The sequence below is a fragment of the Bombus impatiens genome, unplaced genomic scaffold, assembly GCF_000188095.3.
Source record: "Bombus impatiens unplaced genomic scaffold, BIMP_2.2 scf_2010, whole genome shotgun sequence".
NCBI lineage: Eukaryota > Metazoa > Arthropoda > Insecta > Hymenoptera > Apidae > Bombus > Bombus impatiens.
In genome coordinates this window covers 1996-23718 of record NT_178429.1, presented here as the reverse complement: position 1 = coordinate 23718, position 21723 = coordinate 1996, and the positions used below count along the sequence as shown (strand labels likewise).

Here is a 21723-nt window from a genome sequence, read left to right as displayed (position 1 = left end):
TCCGTTGCTGTGGAACGTCGCAGTGGTTCGGACGCCGATGCCTCCGAACTCGGCACTGGCGTGCTACGCCGATGACACGTTGGTGCTGGTCTGGGGTACGGCATGGGGTAGAACCATCCGCCTGGCGGAGCTGGCGGTGGCCTGCGTGGTCACCGAGATCAAGGGACTGGGACTGAGGGTGTCCTCTGAGAAGTCCGAGGCAATGTGGTTTTGTCGCAAGGCCGATCACGGGATCGGATCGTCCCGAATATATTATATATATTATAGAATAAATTAGCCATTTTCGTGTTGTCCTTTGTCCATTCGTCAGTATTCTTGTAAAATATGTTGCGGAAAAACTCCTGTTATTTTCATTCTTAGGGAAGTTAAATTGAGTAACTTGTACAGGACCATGCTGAACTATTAAATTTACTGTTTCTTGTGTTCTGTCAATTGGCTAGGATCTTCAATGTTGAAATTTCTGTTGTCTTCTTTTTGTACTTCAATTTCCATATTTCCAATGTCGTTCTCTTGACGAGTTTCACAATCGATGAGTTAAACAAATCCAAGTAATATTTTTTCGCATTCATAATTTGCATTCAGGAGGCAAAAAATTCAATATAAGTGCAAAATCTGTAATCATATATGACTTTTAGTAGAAAACTATTGGTGTAGTTTAATTTCTCTAAAAAGTACATTTCTCTGAAAGCGCCTGGATTTTTTTATGTAAAGTAGTTTCCAGGATATGAGGACTTTATGGAGTTACACTGAACTTTGATGGTTTTTGGCACTCCTTTAAACTGAATCATTACTACTAAAAAAATGTTTTGTATCTGCCTTACTTCGCCCCCGGCCGCGAACGTGTCTAGAATTGTGACATTGTGATCAGGTGTTAAATACTTAATAAAGATGAGTCACCAAAATGAATAATAATTATTCAGAATAAGTTACTTACATCGTATCATATACGTCTAAATTTGCGGCACCTTGTTCGATTACTAAAACAATAATTCAACGTTTTCTAGTTTATCAGTTTAACTAACTAATTTATATAATTAAAATTAGTATATTCAGAATTCTTTATTATTAAAATAAATAAATAAAATAATTAATAAAATGTAATAAGGTATCTAAGTTGCTGGCAACATGTAACATATATCTAAATTATGACATTTGTTCGAATATTAAAGTACCTGTAAATGAAAATATTCTTTAAAAAGAGTAATTACTTATCAAATAATTTCCAGTAGTAAGATATCTCTAAAGATATATCTAAATTAGCGACATTTGTTTAGATGTTAACTACTAGATAAAGCATCAGGAATTAATAATTAATAAATAAATAGTTACTGGTGACAATATTGCGATGATTGGTTAGAAACTAGTCATGTTGATATTGCCATATTCAATACTCTCAATATAACTACTGGCAATATAACTAATTGTTACATTTTGTTTGGCTCGTTTTGGTTGTGTTGCCGTTAATTTTTGAATTCAGATTAAATTGTAGTTTTTTCTGTTATTTAATGCGATTGGCAATTAAACTCCACGTTTCGGCTAACCTGCTACGCGTAGGAGTACTGGTACGGGAGAGGATTAAAGTTGGTGAAAATAAATGTTCGCTTAATCCTATTATATTATTAGACAAATATTCTTCACAAAAAAATGTTTATTCGTATTCTAATTGGATATTGACAGAATTGTCGTTGAAATTTCAAATACTCGAAGTTACAATCGTTCGCAATACGTTTTCACTCTTATTAATTACAAGATTTTAATTTGATAGATTTTCAATAATTTACAAATTGACAAATGCAAATACGTCGATTAACAAGACTAACGAGAACTGGGAACTAATGAAACAAAGAACTAAAAGCTAAAGAACTAAAGGACTAAAGAACTTAAGAACTGAGAGCAAAAACTAAGAGCTAAAGGAACTAAGAGCTGAAAAGCTAAGGAACTAAAGGATTGAAAGGCAAAAGAACTGAGAAATTAAGAGCTAAAGGAATTGAGAACTAATCGCTATGAGCAAAGAAATTACTTGCCAAGAAATGAGGAACTGATCGCTAAGAACCAAGGAATTAATCACCAAGAACTGAGGAACTAATCACACAGAACTGAGGAATTAACTACTCTGAACTAAGGAATTATCTCTCCTTCTTCTATGTCGCTTATTTATATTTAGGTCTATCTTGGAGGGGTCGCCATGTGACGGATTATTCCGTGGGGGTTGTGAGGCTCGAATTTGGTTTCTATACAAATTGTTAAAATTTATTTAAATTTCAAATTGGAGCGCTCACTCGCGCTATTGGTAGTTTTAGTCTACGTTAAGGCGCGTGCGCAGCGCGGGATGTGACACTATACACCACGTGCTAGCTCCATATCTAGTTAAAACAATATGACATTTACAATTAAACTTTCATACACAATTAAGTGGTTATCGCTGGACGCGCGTAAGTGCAATGTCGATGAACAGTGTTTAATTTACTAAACTTTCAATTTATCACAACGGTACTACCATTCCATTGTGTATAGGTTAAGTTATGAAACATATCAATCTGTATTACTGTTCCACACATTAAGTAACTATAAATTAGTGTATATAAATACTAAGTAAATAAATAACATAGCAAAGCGGTATTTTAATGAATAATTCAAATTATAAATTAATTAATTAATTAATTAATTAATGGATAAATAAAAAGATAACTAAATAAACAATTACTATAGTTAATTAAATAGATGGACAGAACAGAATAAATAAAAATAGATAACAGATAATTAATTTCTTCACTTCTTGGTTAAAATAGCTTTTATGGGCTATATCCTGTGTCTAAGCTTTATAGAAAGTTTATTATGGAGCCACAAAATACTTGGAAGTGATTCCATATATCATTGTCTGCTGTAACTAATGTAATCATATTCTTGGTGCTTAAAATTTCACCAGCATGGTTTTCACAGACTATATGTTGGGAAGCCCATCTTGGACATTTAAACAATACCTGTTCAGCATCATCGAGCTCTTCAGTGCAATCGCAGCATTGGTTATTGCTTTCTTTATTTATTCTGATTCTATATGTGTTAAAGATACCATGTCTGGTAAGTATTTGCATTGTATAATGGTTAATAAGTTTTTTATGCTTTATAAAGATGACTACGTTGTTTATCAATTTTCTTGTCCAATTTCTTTTATATTCCTTTCTCCAATCCTCAATTGTTGTTTCTTCCAACTGTTCTATCTCTCCCTTGAGTGAGTTTTGCACCCTATCGGTTATATTTTCTGCCGTGTTTAATATGTGCCTTTTTTCACCTCATATATCTTTTTTTTTGCAGCTGTGCTTTAATGTGTATTGGCATGTTCCCTGGCAACATGCATAGAGCTGCATAAGAGACAGCTCTATAAGCTGTTGACATCCTCATTATGGCCAATCTTTGTACTGTTTTTAATATTTTTTTTATTTTTAGTCATTTTCGGAGCCTCAGCTCATACAGGAGAGGCATATAGTACCATCGATTCCCAGAACAATTTTCTAACTAGGTTAGTAGGACCATTTATGTTGGGAAGTAGTACTATCAACATTCTGACTAAATGCATCAGCTCTACAGCATAATGTTTCCAGATACGCAGTGTAATTTCTGATGTTGTCAATTGTTAATCCCAAGTATATAATAGTGTTATTTGTAGTAATTAGCGTATTTATAATATTTACATTTATTATCTTAGGTATTAGCATACCAGTCAATAGAATAATCTCTGTTTTTTCTTTTGCAATTTGCAATCCAGCGTTATTACACCAAGTCATAATTGTGTTTATGTTTATATTTAGTTTATTTTCTATACTTTCTTCTTTATTGACACCCATTAGAATTGCCGAATAATCTGCAAAGGCTACAGTTTGTAAATTTTATTATATTATCAAATTTATTGAGAAGTCCATTGTGCACTAAATTCCATAATAATAGCGTAAACATTACTTTTAAATTTTCCATTAATGCTTTGAATTATAATCTCTCTGTCCTTCAGGTAATCATATAATATCAATAAGTTTCCTGGAAGTTTTCTTTGCCTGGCTTCCTTAATTATTGTATACCAACTAAGGATGTTGAAAACATTTTTTAATGTCGACAGCCATCTGGATGTATACTAAATTTTTCTTTTTGCAGAAATCTGCAAATTTTTTAACCTATATGATGGGACCAACTGTGCTCCTGCCTCTGCGGAAACCATACTGGCTTTTGTGATATGGCTCCTGCCCTAGATATTTCTCAGTGGAGGATTTCGAAGTATTCCCCCATGTCTTGCTCATCGCAGGTAGTATACTTATGAGCCAATAGGAAGAAGGAAGGAGGGGATTATTTCCTGGTTTTGCAATATTACTCTGGCATTTTTCCATTTTTTAAGTATTTTATTTATTTTGTATATAGTATTAATCATGCTTAGTATGTTGTGAGCTTTATGCTTAAATAATAATTTAAATATTGTTCCAGAGACCCCACCCACGCCAGCTGCCCGTTTAAAATTTAATCGTCCAATGGCATTCGCTAACTCCTCCATTTGGACGGTGATACATACATCGTCGCTTGTTACTTCCTCGTAACTACCATCCCGCCTCTCTTCTTCGGCAGTTATGTTTGTTTTTGTGGTGAAAAGTGTATCTATAATGCTATTAATTTTATTTGAGTTTATGTTATCTACTGGTTTCTTGTTTTTTTAGTTTATTTATAACGCTTTTATAGGGTTTACTCTATGGATCCCATTCTAAGACTGCAACGAATTCCTTCCACGTTTGTTCTTTGTCTTTCTGAATTAATATTTTCAGTTCCTTTATTCTGCTTATATATCTTGGTAAGATCCTCCGCATTGTTGGCTATTTAATACAGCCCTTCTACTTTTATTTTCCATTTTTCGAAGTGGAGCTATATTCTCATTCCACCAATAGTTCTCGTTCTTCTTACCCCTTGGTAGAAAGACTTTTTTTAATTCGGCTTCACGCGTTTTTTCTAAAATATTGTGGAGAAATTCCCCATGGCTCATCCTGTAAGTTGTAAAATTTATTATTGTTGAGGTTACTCGATGTGTAAACAGAGAAAACTCGTGGATAAATTGTAAGGCAGAAAATATATTTAAATAGAAGTGTAATTATAAGTAAGAATACAATTTGAGCTGGTCCAGGTCCGCATGCTAGCTGTGTTACCCAATAATTGAAAATCCCGAAGACAACGTCGCCTGTCTACTGTTTATGGTCTGACTTTGTCGCAGTCTTTTGTCTACACGCTGTCGATGGCTTCAGTGCTTGAGAAAACTAAAAAGACCAGATGTAGAGTTTTCTTAGAAGTGATTACCACTTCAACAATTATTACATTATTTTTTATTTCGTCAAATTTATTAATAAACCTGTCCGGATCGAAGCCCTTCATCGAAAATTTATAATGACCTCAATTCTGTTAAATTTAAATTAAAAATTTGTGGGACCTTTGTTCTTTTATAAAGCCTAGCTAGGTTATTATTTACGTTCACTATGTCAAGATAGCTATTACTATTGCCCCTAAGAAAGATATATTTTTTGTTCACTTTTATGGTTGTAATTCCATTTTTTACCAAAGCTTCCATTAAGGTTCTACCCTTTTTGTCGGTTTTATCTCCGCTCCATGCTGTCGATTTTGCATTATAATCGCCAGCAATAAGTATTTTACTTTGTTTTTTATATATCCTTTTCATTAAGCTTTCTAATTTGTCAACATATTTATAGTAGGTTGATGTTAGGGGAACAATATCCACTCATGTAGGAAATATCCCCTATTCTTATTCCCACCATACCGTCTTCCTGTATTATGGTATCATCACATGGAAGTGCACTGTTAAATAATGTAACCTATATGGATGCATCACCTTTTATGTTTTTGTACCAGTACATCTATTGTTTCTTTGGTTCAGAGATGATAACGATATCTGCTCTGATTTCATAGGCGCATTGGTACATTAAATCCTGTGCCAACTTGCAGCCATTTAAATTTGTCTGCAAAATCTTTATCTTTTTATTCTAGTATTCCCCTCTTTCATCGCTCTTTTGTATATAGGATACACCAATGACCCAGTGACACGATTTTTATTTGCTAAACCATGAGCGCTGCACATGGCGCAGCGTGGTTCGTTAATGCAGTTCTCCATATTGTGACCCTTAACTCTACATTTCCCGCAAAGTGCCTTTCCAGAGCTAACTTCTTTGCACTGATTTGAGGTGTGTCCTATTTTATGACACCTAAAACATCTATTGATTTTGGGCAAGATTTTTATGCTTGTTACTGTCAATCCTGCTCTGATTTTTAAATTGTTATAATTGGCAGGAACAGTTAATGCGGGGATCACAACTATGGCTTGTCATGTTCCCCATGGGTTTATTGACAGTGTTTTGACGTCGACACAGTTTCTGTTACTTATGCTTAAGTCACTACAAATGTCGCTTCTGAGCTCTTCCTTGCTCAGCGGATCGATGTTTTTGACTTCCAATGACACCATAGTTTGTAGTGGTGTTGACTGTACTCGGTTTTCCGTAATCGTCTTTATTTTCTCTGAAATCTCATTTGCTGATGCTTTTGCTTTTATTCATTCGACCAAGATATTCCCGTACCTTGTCTTCCTAACACCAGTCGTTTTCTTGAGAGCTTCCATAAATCTCAAGCTCTCTGTAGGTTTCGACACATTCTTTTTCACTTTCGACCTTGACAAGTATTGCTTTCGGTCTATTGCGAATTCTTTGCTGATTTTTCACTTTTCTGCTGTTCCTTTTGGGTTGGTATTGATATTCTTCGATTTTTTTTAATCTTCTCTTTTCTAAGTGTTTTCTTATTTATTTGAATTTTCCATTCATTAATTTCACTACTATTGTTTTCCTTCTCGGTGTAATCTTTATCTACGCCAACGCTCCTTTCTTAGATCTTTCCCTAAGATCTTCCCCTTTGTCTTCCACTGGGGAGGTCTGTTGCCTTTTACTAATTTGGTAGTGTCCTTTTTATATCAATGTGTGTTTTGTAGCTACTATTTAGGGCGCGACGTTGCCACCGATTTTCTATGAGTAACCGTTTTCTTGACCGGTGTAATCCTTACTGTATTTTCGATCTATCGCGGGGAGAAGCGATCGCGAGGAAGCGCGTCAACGGAAGTCGTAAATTCCCGTTAGGATTATAAGAATCGACACCACGAACAGATCGATCCTCTTATTTCTTGTGGGATAATAGGGGCGATTGATGCGGTATAACAATGCGATTAACAGGGTTATAAAATTTATATTTCCAACACTTAATACACTCAAGAGTCATGATATCAATGTCGTAAACGATACTTTGAAGTATGACACTCCGATAGATGAGCACTGACTGTTCTTTCGTAGTAGAGCAAGGCCCTTGCAGTTGAATATAAGAAGAAGTTGACTTTCTTAGTATAGCAGGAATAGCAATTGAACTGACTGACTTTTCGCTCTCATGCAATTACGGAGGAAAGCTCGGTGTGGGTGTGGTTTTTTGAACGGAGAAAGCGGATTCGTTGCTCACTTTTCGTTAGTAAGGACAGGGCAACGATCTGCGATGTCCATTGATTTTAGTCAATGCTAATGAGAGATGAGAGGGAAAGGAACCTCCTACCAATGTTGCTAGTTGGTGTCATTGTTTAAGGGAAGAACCGGATTTTCCGTTAGATAAATAACCGCTTTTTTCGTTAGGTCACTACCTGCTTTCTCCGTAATTTTTAAGAGCGTATGATAAACTCAAGGATTTTTCTAAACACCAGCCATAAACCGAAAAAATTTCTGGGATTAGAAAAACCACTAGGACAAACAGATTAACTGAAAAACATGTGTTGAAACATTGAAGTTAAAAGTTAAAGGTTTATGGTGGGTTCTTAGGTTTGTTGAGGGTCGGAATGACGGTACGTGGACCGTTAGCTGTCAAGCAGCGAGGGATGGAGTGGAGGGAGGTCTTACGCGACATAACACTTACCCTTTATTTTTTTACTTAATCCTTGGATCCACTCAGAAGTGCCACTTATATGTTCGTTATTCTCTTTAATGATCTCTGCTAGGTGAAGTTTCGTATTTATTTTGTTTGTGTTTAGAATCACTTCAGTTAGTGTATTAATTAACACATTCACTTCCAGTTGTTTAATGGAGTATTCTATTTCTCTTTCTGATTGCGAGGATATCCTTTCCTCCTCGCTTTTTGTAAGATCTCTTATATTTTTCTGCCTCCTCATGGCCGATTTGATTAATTAATTCTTTCATTCCTTAATTCTTTTTGTTTTTGCCGTCATTGGAGTGTTATAATCGTTATATTCGAAATATTCCGAAGGTGTGTCGATATGCAGTTCACTTTCATCAGCATATTTGCTCTTGTTGACTGGAATTTTCACCGGGCTTTTTTTGGAGTAAAGGGATTGTCATTTTCCTTTGTTCCTTTTTTTTTTAAAAAGGATAAAATTTTACTCTCCACTGCTGTAATGCCCGAAATGATTTTCAGTCCGTTCGGGTCCGTTCCGGCTACTGCTTATTTGTCTAACTTAATTGTATTTGATTTTATTATTGTCTCTAGACTCAATTGACTTCCAACTCCTTCTATTTCTCTTTGTAACAAGAGTGTTCTTGTGCTCATTTGCTCAGGAACATTTGAACTCAATAGTCGTGATTTATTCGTGCACCTGGGGAAGCTTGTACTGACATGTCCTGATTTAGATGAACCGTTAGTGCCCATATGCTCTAGCCTAGGTCGGTCACCCGAATTCATATGACCTGATCCTAGTGATCCAGTCACATTTATATAGCCTGATTCTGATGTGCTACTCAGGTGTTCTGACCTTCCAAATATTATTTGCGAATTTGAGATATCAGTGGCACAGACCCATTTCCTGAACACATTATCTCATGTGACTTAATCTAATCAATCTTGATTCACTTGGGCCCATTCAATAATTGTTCTCCTGGATATATTTGACCTGATCCACTAGCACTCATTTGTACTAGCTTATTAGTATTTATTAATCTGAATCAAATTGTATCATGTATATAAAGATCTTATTCCGGTACCATAGCTCGTCCGTAGGTACCGTATATACCTAGTTGAGAATTAGTATTTTGACCGACTGCCTCGTCAAATTCTGTTTTATCTATCACGAGATTAATATTGTCGATATAAAGTATGATTTCTCATGCAGAAAAAAATATGTGAGATATGATAATACATTAGCGTACAAAGTTAAAGGCTGACTGCATTTTAGATGAAAAATCGTCGATATTAAAACTGTCGTAATTTTGTGAATAAAATTGGATAACAATTTATCTCGGCTCATTTTAAAACACGAAGCTTTTTCCTTTACAATCTTGTGTTTATTTTTTCGTTAACGGCTGGGGAACTGAAGATACTTTTTCTTTACGAAGATTTTACAAATTTAAATGACTCTGTGGAGTTTGAAAAATTTCCTTCAAGATCTGTTTTAAGATAACTTTGTAAAGGTAAGTCTCGCCTTTATAACTAAAGGTTGTCGTACGACTTCTTGTTGCTTTTTATTGACATTTGAAATATAAAAAATGCTATTGGTATTGTAATAAGTCAAGATACACCACGAGGAGATTGCATGGTCACACTTGAATATTATGTGCCGTGTATTGATAGTGTCTGGCTGTTCATTATATATAGTATGTGTGCGATAAGTGCGTGTGTATGTTTCATTTATTTAGAAGCGGCTATTTTCTCCCCGTTACCTTATAATTTTTTGGCATCGATTGTCCATAGAGGCGCGCTGTAACATACAATAAACGCATGTACTATACACACAAACTGTGTACAGTTCGAACAATAAACACATACTACACATGTGCCAGAAACGCATATAAAAACACATATCCTATATACACTCTAAGCACGCAGAAACTAAATACGCATTACACAAATAATAATTACACACACATTTAGTATGCATATTACACACGCATTACACATACTAAACAGACAGACACTACACATACGCCATACGTGGTTCAAGTTTGACCGTTCAACCTCCTCGTGATATACTTTGAATTATTCCAATGCCGACGGTACACTTTTCATTTGACCTTTTGTCCTACCCGTTAACTCGATTGTTAAACGATTGCTTGGGCCACAATAAACAAGAAGGTCGATCACGCGTCGAGCCATTTAGCTATTTAGCAGTGTGCTCGAATTTGCGCAAAATGTATACGTCTTATGGCATGTATGTTATTTCGGCTCAACAATAGGAATTGTGAAATAATAAACATGTTTGGGCACAACTAATACTTTTAAGATGTCTGGGAAGTAATTATGATCGATTCATCAGCGAACAAAAATGATTTATTGTTTAAAAGTGGATTAAAAAAATTGGTGACAACACGTTTCGTCTGGCCGTCCATTAATAAAGATTGTCGAACTTGGACGCGATAGTGTATACCATGTCAACGCTGCAAAGTCACCAGGTACGTATCCTCGCAAGTCGGAACGTTCAAAACGTTAGCAGGCCGGTTCGAACACGTAGACATTATCGTCATGCCATATTCACAAGATTATCGATATTGTTTAACGTGTATCGATCGTTTCTCGCGTTGGCCCGAAGCCATTCCCATCGTCGATATGTAAGCGCCAACCGTTGCTTCGGCCCTCCTTTCTACTTGGATAGCTCGTTTCGGCGTACCTTTAAGAATCACGACCGACCAAGGACGCCAATTTGAATCGCGACTGTTTGAGGAGTTATGCCGGTTGCTTGGCGTCAAGCACGATCGCCTATTATCCCGCGTCTAACGGGATGGTAGAGCGCTTACACAGGCAACTAAAAGCGGCGATCAAGCGACATGAGCAACTGGGTCGAAATTTTATCCATTGTATTATTAGGCATTCGAACCGCGATAAATGGGGACTTAAACGCAACGGCAGCCGAAATGATTTACAGCACCGGCATACGATTGCCGGCAGAATTTTTCATAACAATCGAGCAGCGGACCAACTCGGAATACGCAAACCGGTTTAAAGAATAGATGGGGAAGGTCAGGCCACATCCGGTCACGCGTCATGGCGAAAAGAAAATTTTCGTTTTCAAAGAATTAGAATCGTCGCCGTATGTTCTCTTGCGCCATGACGCGATAGGAGGCCCTTTACTACCTCAGTTCGACGGACCGTTTAAGGTTGTAAAAAGAGACAAGAAAAACTACATAATTAAAATAAACAATCGTGACGTAACGGTTTCCATAGATCGTTTAAAACCAGCGTTTGTAGTCCCAGACGATCTAGAAGAGAAGACCGCCGAACCTCGTGACATACTAATTCCGGTAAAGCAAGCGAACGCGCACGACGAAAACAGCGCAAGCAGCGATCGAACAGCGGAAGAAAACACCAGGAATGGCTATATTACTCGATCCGGACGTAGAGTCCGTTTTCCCGATTGGTTCCAGACAGGTTTCGGTTAGGCGTCGTAGATCATCGGATCGTGTGTATCGATAATAAAAAATAATGACGACAAGAGAAACTTTGTGGATATTTTAAAAATTTAACTCAATAAAAACGTTATCACTGGAAGGGGGGGGGGTGATGTAGCGGTACACGAGTCAGGACAATTCAAATCCTGTTGTTGTTTTGCCTCGGAGTATCAAGACCGTTAGTTTACAAGCAATGTAAGAACAAATAAACTCCGGGCAAAACAATGTCGCCGCTACAAATGTATCAATAGCAATTTGTAAATTAATACTTAATTTAAATTAATAATGTTTTGAGAAAACTCGTAGAAAATTAGTAATCTTCAACTGCGTGATATTTTTCGAAACAATGAAACACAATAGGAAACATAATATCGCTACCATCACTATCATTATCAGAAGTATTTACCGAATCGCTATCCACAATAATAATATATTTCTCACTACCATCATCAATATTAGATTTTCTTTTTTACTGGCATGATAGGTATAAGGATTGTTTAATCCTTTTAGGAAATTATAACCTAAATGTGTGAGCGTAACGAACAATTACACGTAACTGAAGTAAGAAAATATCGAGAACAACGAAACCACGAGTCTGACTCATGTTGTTTACGATAGTTCTGAATGAAATACCACGAGCCAGGGTCGTGTTTACGTTTGGTCCGAACGAAGTACCACGAATCTCACTTCTTACTGTAGAAAAACAAATTTTAACTCTGTAGAGCTGTCTGAATTTGTAAAATTTTCGAAAAGAGAAAATATCTTCGCTTTACTACCTGTTAAAAGAATAAACACAGAATTGTGAAAGAGGATTAAAATGAGCTCATGTAGTTGTACAATTTTATTTTTTCAACGAAATTATAACAGTTTAAATATCATTAATTTTTCATCAAAGAAATTATCCTTTAATTTTATATACCAATGAGCCAGTGTAACAGCACAGGAATGTACAATGTATGAATAATATGAGTCTCACAGAAGTTAAATTAATCATATTTACTTACTGTAATTTCATAAGACATAAAATAGCTTCTAATAAAAGATAAACTTATTCCTATATGTATATACTCCAGGTCATGACGAAATAATTGGAAATATCAAGATATCTTAGAAAATATAAGGTCTTTTAACATCATCATTTTTCTTTTCAATTTATAAAGGTAATCAACATAGCTTGTGAGTAATTTACTTAAATAATTTAATATCAAGTAGATAATACATTACAACAAACTGTAAAATCTAATTTTTCTAAACAATGCTTTATTTATCTGATCCCCTCAAACGACAAACAGTTTATATAACTAAAGCTCATATAATAGGAATTTATTGATTCTCCCCACTACCTATGATTTCTTATTTAAATGATAGAAGTTCACGGCCAGTTAAGTGGATTCAATTTCTCCATAGGACTTCAGTTAATTGGATCTAACTAGAATTTCGTGCCAATAAACAGAGTTTAGATAAATGGAATTTTACTGGCATCTTAATAACTCCACGCCATAAAATTCAAACTATTTGTAATATAGTTCCCAAATTGAAATTTCCCTTCAAGATTACATCCGTATTTTACATTTCTCCGTAAAATAGTGCAAATATTTTCAATTAAATATGTTACATTTTCTTACATTATTTAATAATCAGAGATGTGTGTGACGTTCTCATGGATTTTAACGAAACCTCCTTTAATTGTTTTGAAAAATAATGAAAATAGGGATCAGATCCCAATGACTTCCAAAAAATACATTAAATATCATTTTGGACAAGAGTTACCGACTGCCTTTTGGTGGTCAGAAAAATGATCTACCAATACTACAGCAATAGCATTTGTAGTATCAATCAAGATTAACGCTTTAAAGAGTTTTTTGCTTTTAATGTCTAAGACAACGTAAGCTATATAGTAAGCTAAGGGTATCAAATTTTAAGTACGCATAAATTTGAACAAATTGATTCTTATACTCAAAACTGATATATTTCGACTTTATTCGTCGAGTAATATAAAAAAATAAAAAGTAATATCAAGAAAAGTTTAAAAAAATGCAATGTTCCGGAACAAGGTTTAATCTAGAACGCTATATTATTTTATTCAACGTCATTGGTGTCCGACCGTACGTTTTTATTACTTTTTCCGTTCACCACCATTCATCACCATTCATTTTTGTAAAAAAGAAGAATGGGTCAACCTATCGATGTGCTATGTAATGTATTTTGCTGTGACGTGTATATGTGCGTGTGTGTGTGTGTGTGTGCGCGCGCGCGCGCGCGTGTGTGACATTATATATAACATATAATATACATGTTATATAACATATATATATATATATATGCACGTCACAACAAAATACATCTCACATCACATCGACAGGTTAATCCATTTTTCTTTTTTACAAAAAAGAATGGTGATCACAATATACTTGAATTTAATATTGGTATTTCGAACAACAAAAGATTATAGCATGATATAGGCTTGAAAACAGTTTTCTGTTATTCAGTAATAATCAACAATTTCTTACAAACTGATTACAGCTACATGAAATCAGATAGTATTAATCACATATACCATGCATGAAATGGAATAGAACTCATGGAATCAGTACAACAATGGAATCATATTAAATAATGCGACGACAAATTTATAGTGGGGGTTCACATCGTAGCATAAAAGCAGAGCTTTCGCGAACGAATGTTTAGTTTAAACAACCTGTTAGTACAGTAGCAGCAAGTCAGTGATCCCTATTTAGTCAATATGATCGATCAGCAAGAATTAAATTGTTATTACGATTTCGTTTTGAAGCTTACCATTGAAACTGGGAAGGTATTTCTAATTTATAAATTAAATCAGTTAGATTAACAAATTAAAAAATTTATTTGCGAGGGAACTGTGGAAATGGAAATGTTTACTTCACTTTATGGAATACAACCTACATTTCATTGAATAATTCAATCATACAGATAACAATACGTAAATGCTTTATGACCAACAAGAATATTTATAATTATAGAAGTGCTTATACTACTGGAATGATCCGAAAATTTTGTCTACTTTTTCTAAAATATGAATTGATTTTTTGTAACTAGAATTTCTTAGACTAATAATCAATCTTGAATAAAATATTGATTGTTATCTATAATTCTTTTCCAAATATCCAGCAATTTGTTCGTCTCTGTAAGATTTTCGATTTTTTGTTATTAACCTCCAATAGCTTCGACTGATGCCATTGAATGTAGATGACTCACAGAAGTTTGGGTTGAATTACTTAGCTTTAGAATACTTTGTTTTCATCTAGATTTTGCACTTTACACAATAGAAATCATCAATTGAATATTTTGCATAAAAACTAAAATTGACACTGAAAGTTAATACTCCAAAATTAAGTAGTACGGCTCATCTATTATCTACCGACGCAAGTTGCGAATTAAAATATTTTTTCAGTACTTTCACGATTTAATTTTTCTGACTAATGTTGAATTCTACCTGTCACAAAATTTTGTGGAGGTCTAATAGTGTATAACTTATCGTTTGTTACTGATTTTTGATATAAATTTTTGAAACCATCTTATATCATTTACATCTTCCACAGCTTGCGTTTAACTATAAAATAAATAAATATTTGATGAAATGTATTTCCAACCCATAACGTCCAGAGCTGTTTTCACTCCTTCAACATGATTAGGAGCACGAAGAAAATACGTGTCAAATATTTTTCCGAGAACTACATCATACAAATATTTAATTAAAATCAGCGAAAGTATTTTTGCAGTTTTCAAGTAAAATGTCATAATTTAACTTTTTTTAAAGGAAAAGTAGGCTTTACTTTGGAAAAACTAAAATGAATTTATCAAAAACGAAAGGGACTTGGCAATACAAAAAATAATGTGAATACTATTTAGCGATAATTGCTCCATTTACTTACAATGACATTTATACATACATATATTTTATAATCGTACAAAAAATTTCATGGATTGTTACGTATATGTTGAATACATAACAAAAGATGTACTCTAAATTATACAATTACACGAATTGAAGTTAAAAAGTATATAACATTGCTATTTGCGATACAACTATAAAGTTATTAACAAATATATATATATATACTTCTGAAATTTCTCGAAAATATATAATTATATAAATCATATATAATTATATTATCAAAATTATATTATATTATAAAATATATTATAAAAATATATATGTAATAAAGCCAGTTACCGACAAAATTGCACATTTGATACAATTATTTAGAATTCCATTTCGTTATGGTGCATAAACTAATTGTAAATGGTTTTAAGACACATTTATTAGATTTTCAGAGAAAACGAAATAAGAACAAATATAAATAAATAAAATAAATAATAAAATAAATAAAAATAAAAGAAAGAGGCACAGGCAGGGAATAGAGAAAGAAGTATAAAGATAGAATCTTTTATATTTTCTTTTATATCCACTGACGGAATGATGATAGTTCTAAAATGTAAAAATGTAGAAATTAGAAAAATTGGTATCTTTAACAGACAGACAGAGATAAGAGATCGTAAAAATCCGTTTGAATTCTATAATATTTTTTATATTTTGTGTGATCTTACAAAAGTGGGAATTATTTGGCAGTAATTTTCTTCTCGCACTTATTCATTTATTTTAAGAATTGCAACAATTTACAGGTATACCAGAGGTCATGCTGGTATTGCTATAAAACTGGCTAGACAAGTAAATAATTGCATGTAATTATTTCGGTATTTTTAAAAAAATTATCTGCGGAGAATTGAAAAGGTATCCAGGGCCTGAGATTTCTATAAAAATCTTATGCAATTTACTGTATTTAAAACTTTTTAGGAAAAGATTTTTTCTCACACTTTTTATCACACAGAGTTAATTAAACAATAATTAGTTTTCTGAAGGATTGTTTTCAAAATTTGAACATTCAATATCATACATCAACAGTAATTTGTAATCAGCTAAATTACAAACAAACTAACTACTAGTCTGGATAATTGTCAGTTACATTTGAACCAGCTACTAATTTTGACAATTACCAGTTATACTTAAAAACAAAAATCATTTCATTTTTAAAACTAATGTATATTTATAGCTTATATAAACAAGTTAGTGATTAATCTTGCGTTCTTTATTGTAACCTCAAATAAATAAATTGCATGCTTTATTTTCTAACACTCAGAACTCAGTTATAACTTTATTTAAATAATGCAAGACGTTCTTTAAATATCTATAAATACAAATGGCACATGCTTTTATTAAACGAATATTTCTTAGGAGCAATAAATTCCCCTATTATATTATTTAACAGCGAATTGTGATTACGCGACTGAGGATTTTGAGGTTAAATGTAATATATTCTCAAGCGAATTACTATTCAACTCTGATATTAAAAGGAAAGTTGAAAGTCAATGTTGTGTTTAAAAATTCTAAAGTGAAAACAATTGACAAAGAAAGAAGCAACTTGTTTCTGTATTGCTTAGGTAATTCGGGATGCGATTGAAGGATGCAAAAATATCGAAACTAAAGCTGGAGATTGGGATCTAGTAACTCAATTTGACAAAAAAATTGAAGAAATTTTAATATATAGCTTGGCTAAAGAGTTTCCAACACACAAGTATGTTTCTCATAAATATTCATTTTTTACTATCTGCCAGGGTCCGGCGGAATAACACGTAAAAGCTGGTACGACGTGATTCCTTATGGGAAAATAAGAAAATAATATAGAATAAAATTTTTTCATTGTCGGCTTAGTTTTCGAAAAAACTTAGTTTGAAATTTCAATTTATACTTGAACATGGCTAATATGACCGACTGGATATGAGTGAATAATCAATATGATGTTATTGTAGAAGCGGAAATAAACGAAAAATATAAAACAAAATTTTTCCGTTTAAGGCTTTATTTTCAAGAAAATAGAGATCGATCATGTTTAGTTAAGAATCGATCTCGCACTTATATGCCTGTGATAAATTTTCAAATTTATTTTTTCCAGAACAAACTGTCTTGAGAAAAAATTATATTCTGCATTTTCGACTTATTTTCACACGTAGAATGGCCTCCTATCGATTATTTAGTCCTGTATAGTCTGAAATTAGCCATGTTCAAATATACTTGATAAATTTTCAAACACGATTTTCTTGTAAACTTGTAAGCCAAGAATAAAAAAGTTTTATTCTGTATTTTTTCTTATTTCTCTACAAGGAATTATGTCCTGCACACTTTTATATGTTATTTGGCTGAATACTGTATATATTATAATATACAGTTTTGTACTATGAAACATGTAACAATGAGTTGATGTCATATTTATATCATTTATAGATTTATTGCTGAAGAAACAGTTTCGTCCACAAATCATTTACCAGAATTAACAGACGATCCCACGTGGATCATTGATCCGATTGATGGAACCACAAATTTTGTACACTCCTTTCCTTTCACTTGTATATCAATTGGACTGGCAGTAAAAAAAGAACTAGAAATTGGTATTGTTTATAATCCTGTATTAGAACAATTATTCACAGCTAGGAGAGGACGAGGAGCCTACTTAAATGGGAAGCTTATTAAAAGCTCTAATATAGAAAGTGAGTTTACAAATATATGTTTTATATATTTCTTCAATACAATCTAATACAATGTATATTTTATATACAATTAATTATCGAAATTGACAAATCAAAATAAAATATTGTTTTCTTTCCGATTTCTAGTATGTTTTGACGTAATATAATGTATTGTAAAATATGTAGAACAAGTTGAACTGATTCTCATATTTTATATCATTTATATTGAGAAAAATGACTACAAATCTCAACGATATTTCAAATTTATTCGCTATGGATTATTTCGTATAATATAGTAATATTAATATTTTTGTTACTATTATTTATTAATTACTTTTTTATATTTGGCTTCGAATATACTTTATATCGAACTTTCTATTCTAATCTGTTAGGTTTAATTCCATTAATTTATTATCTCCGATAAATTAAAACACAGCAAACGTTGAGATGAGAAATAAACGAAAAATGGTAAAACTATGATAACGCTTTGACATCGAGCTCATTGCAATTTTCAACTAGCGAAGAGAATATCTCTACTTCCTATAGCATAATTTAATAACTAAATAGTTACTAAAATGTACACGTATAACGTGTTTTCAGGACTGGAGCATTCGTTACTTTGTTTAGAGGCTTCTTATGCAACAATCGAGAATATCAGGGACATTACTCTTGGCAGAGTGGAAGCTTTCGTTTCGATAGCACATGGCATACGAACAATAGGATCAGCGGCATTGAGTTTGTGTTATGTAGCAATGGGTGCAGCAGAAGGGTACCACACCGACAATTTGATGCCATGGGATGTAGCTGCTGGTGTACTTATCATTCGAGAATCGGGAGGTGTAGTAATAGATACAAATGGTAGATAACTCTTAACGCAATTTGCAGTAATCTCAAATAACTCGACATACTACATATTACTAAATTAAGACTTAGCACATCCTTTCATCTTTTCCCTTTTCTCTCATTGTTTTAAACAATTATATCACATTTTTATCTTTTAGATGATATTAATATTATATTTTCTGGTTAATACATTACATGAATACAACGTAAAAAGTATATTTCATTGTGTGTGACATATTTTTAAATTAACATTTAACACAGCTTTTTGTATGTGTGTCCCGTTCCTGTTTCTAATTATTTAGATAATTAAAATTATAATTCCTACTATAATTAATCAAAATAATAGCTCTGCGAAAAATTAATAATTTAATAATAACGATAACAACACCAATAATGATTATTAATGATTTTTTAAATAAAAGAACTGATTTGTTCCAGGAGGAGAATTCAATATCATGTCACCAAAAGTATTGGCAGCCGGTAATCATAAGTTGGTCAATGAATTGGTAAAATTAATAAAAGAAGCTGATACAAAAACGTTGGAGAAGAAGTTTAGAAACGAAATAAAAAATATAAATATAAATACTTGTTAAAAATTCTAATAAATTTCATTTTACTTCGTAATTCTCTCGATTAAAATGTTGACTAAGAATAATTGAGATTTAGAAGCGAACATGTATTAAGTTTTAGAATATATTAGTAATTTTATCAACTAAAATACAAAATATAAATTAATAATAGGATAATATAATATAAGTAATTTCATTCAAATTAATTGTATGCGTACGATCCTATAATATATCAATTGTAGCCCAAAATTATATTTTTAAATAATTTCGTATATTTATAATATTTTTAAATATTTTTAAATCATTATATTTTTAAATAAAATCTTTTTGATATGAGTTAAGTATAATAGATTTATAACAGGTCTATATTTTTAATGTAAAAAGGTTTCAAATTAGAATACAAAACAATTAACAACCTCTGTGTTATTAACACCATAGAACATCGATATCGTTTGCTTTTTCATTCATACTGATTACTTTATTTTAACTCAAAATGCACAATGAAATATATAATTAATTCTATACTATTATATTGCTGTTCTATTTACATGTTTTTACACAGTCATTATATAGTCGGAAAGTCCAGTAAATTATCGGTGACTGACACCATACAATAAAATACCTTAAGTTTTTTTATTAACTGATAATTTAGATTATGCTTACCCGAAATATAATTACAATGTAATTTTCTTTTTATCTAAAATCGCACTCAACTTCCAGAGATATTAGCGAAGTACAATGAAATTGTTCACATTCTTACAAGCATCTAGGTCCTTTTCCTATTTTGTCTGGTAATTTTCGTTTTTATCGCATTAAACATTTTACTACGCGTACTTTAAAATTTATTGATGATAACTTTCTTATTGACGATCCGATTTTGGGTCGCTCTGCTATGAATACACCAAATATAAGAAGAAGAAACAAGAAAAGGAATTGAGATAAAATACCTCACAGAATTCATATTTAGACAGACCTGTTTAAAAAAATAGAAATTAATGTAATTCTCATAATGCAGTGCTTGAGTCTGTTCGAACTAATCGACAAAGGATGGGAGTTGTTTCACAAGCGCAGGCTCGAGTTAAATCGATAACTCATCAGTACCTTAATTTTTAACGAATGTTATAGCGAACTGCTGGCAAATTGAGGTTCTAGAATCATTTCGTTCTAGTTCTACTATACATACCTCATAATACCACCGTATAAAAATCTTATGATCTTCAGTAATTTGTAAAAATTATGTAAAATTTATTTCCTCACGCGTATAGCAATTTTTGAGCATTCAATAATTCTCTTCTCAATATAAAATGATATGTATTTTTAATTGTTATTTTATAGATGAAAGATAAATCTGTTATTTTGCTTATTTCTGGGGATTGGAGTTAAAGTTAAAAAAGAAATTATGTCGATAGGTCACGATAGCGTAGTAATCTGAAGTAACGATTAAGAGAAAGAAAGGAATTATCAAGTTTATAATAAATATTTCATCTCTTCCTTATACCAGCACATTGTCTTTATTAAGAAATCCCAAAAAATTAGGAAATATGGAATATGGAATCAGTATAAAGACTGAAACGTGATAAAAAGATGTGACTACAAAAATTCAATGACCACGCGTCGAAAAAGCTCATCATGACAAATATAAAGATTATATGTTTTTTTTATTATCTGTTCAGCTGGGCAGTCGGTAAATTTTTCTAGTTTTATTGCTAAATAAGATGTGGATGGCTACCCCCAGCAGGATACCACTTCGAGTTTGTCTATTTTATTTCTTCAGTGAGGTCAGTGATCTGTTTCTTCTTTAGTCTTCTTTTTATGAGAGTTTTGCTCGCTTCAGCAACCAGCTGATTTGGATATGTTGCCATTCTTTCCTTGTCAGTTCGCTGTGGAGTGCCGAAGTGTGCAGACGTGTCTCTAGTGCCCAGTGTAGTCCGAAAACAACACGTGTCGCCCAACCGTCGAAAGCGAACACAGCCAAGTGTTTCCTACCCTTTAGGGAGAAGAAAATCCCACGCACCTAACCCCAACCCGAATACTAGCCTCATAGTCTCACGACTAGTTATTCATTCCGAATTAACTAGCTCGATGATGGCCCAGCAATCGCGACCAGGCTCTCCGGAGCAGACTCCCAGCTACCCCGCGCTACCTCCCCCGTGGCAGAAGTGTAGCAGAACTCTCCGCACCAACGACGCTGATACTACAAAGAAAAGGAAAATAGAAACAACAACACAAATAAACACTCACAACAGGTTCGCCGTATTGGAATCCTCAAACGACGCCATGGAAATCGTAGAACCGCCACCAAA

The 21723-nt window shown here is 33.0% G+C and overlaps 2 protein-coding genes and 1 long non-coding RNA gene across 8 annotated transcripts; 2 read left to right on the top strand and 1 right to left on the bottom strand.

Moving 5' to 3' along the window:
• Nucleotides 1-2678: 2678 nt before the first annotated feature.
• LOC105681786 lies at nt 2679-4670 on the top strand. Its single transcript, XR_004462825.1, has 2 exons — nt 2679-3517; nt 4144-4670. It is a non-coding gene; the product is annotated as an uncharacterized LOC105681786 (long non-coding RNA).
• Nucleotides 3453-9743, bottom strand: LOC112213907. 4 transcript variants are annotated; one of them, XR_004462823.1, is made up of 4 exons: nt 7972-9246; nt 5579-7083; nt 4724-5015; nt 3453-4643 (listed from the first exon to the last, which is right to left on the bottom strand). XR_004462823.1 is itself a non-coding variant. In XM_033324261.1 (2 exons), exons 1-2 carry the CDS (start codon nt 4735-4737, stop codon nt 4301-4303), a joined length of 357 nt encoding a protein of 118 aa, XP_033180152.1. In that variant the 5' UTR covers nt 4738-5030; the 3' UTR covers nt 3453-4300. The 4 variants fall into 4 exon arrangements, 1 of the variants encoding a protein (XP_033180152.1); XR_002947817.2 differs by having other exon boundaries at nt 5798-7083; nt 7972-9245; XR_004462824.1 differs by lacking the exons at nt 5579-7083; nt 7972-9246 and adding an exon at nt 9726-9743.
• A 4364-nt stretch (nt 9744-14107) lies between these two features.
• Nucleotides 14108-19656, top strand: LOC100748111 (inositol monophosphatase 2). Of its 3 annotated transcripts, none has more exons than XM_033324259.1 (5): nt 14108-14259; nt 16926-17059; nt 17767-18029; nt 18609-18866; nt 19290-19656. In XM_033324259.1, the coding sequence occupies exons 1-5, from the start codon at nt 14191-14193 to the stop codon at nt 19442-19444; spliced, it is 879 nt and encodes a 292-aa protein (XP_033180150.1). In that variant the 5' UTR covers nt 14108-14190; the 3' UTR covers nt 19445-19656. The 3 variants fall into 3 exon arrangements, with proteins under 3 accessions (XP_033180150.1, XP_033180151.1, XP_012248390.1); XM_033324260.1 differs by having other exon boundaries at nt 18609-18845; nt 19290-19611; XM_012392967.3 differs by having other exon boundaries at nt 18609-18892; nt 19290-19406.
• The last annotated feature ends 2067 nt before the right edge of the window (nt 19657-21723 follow it).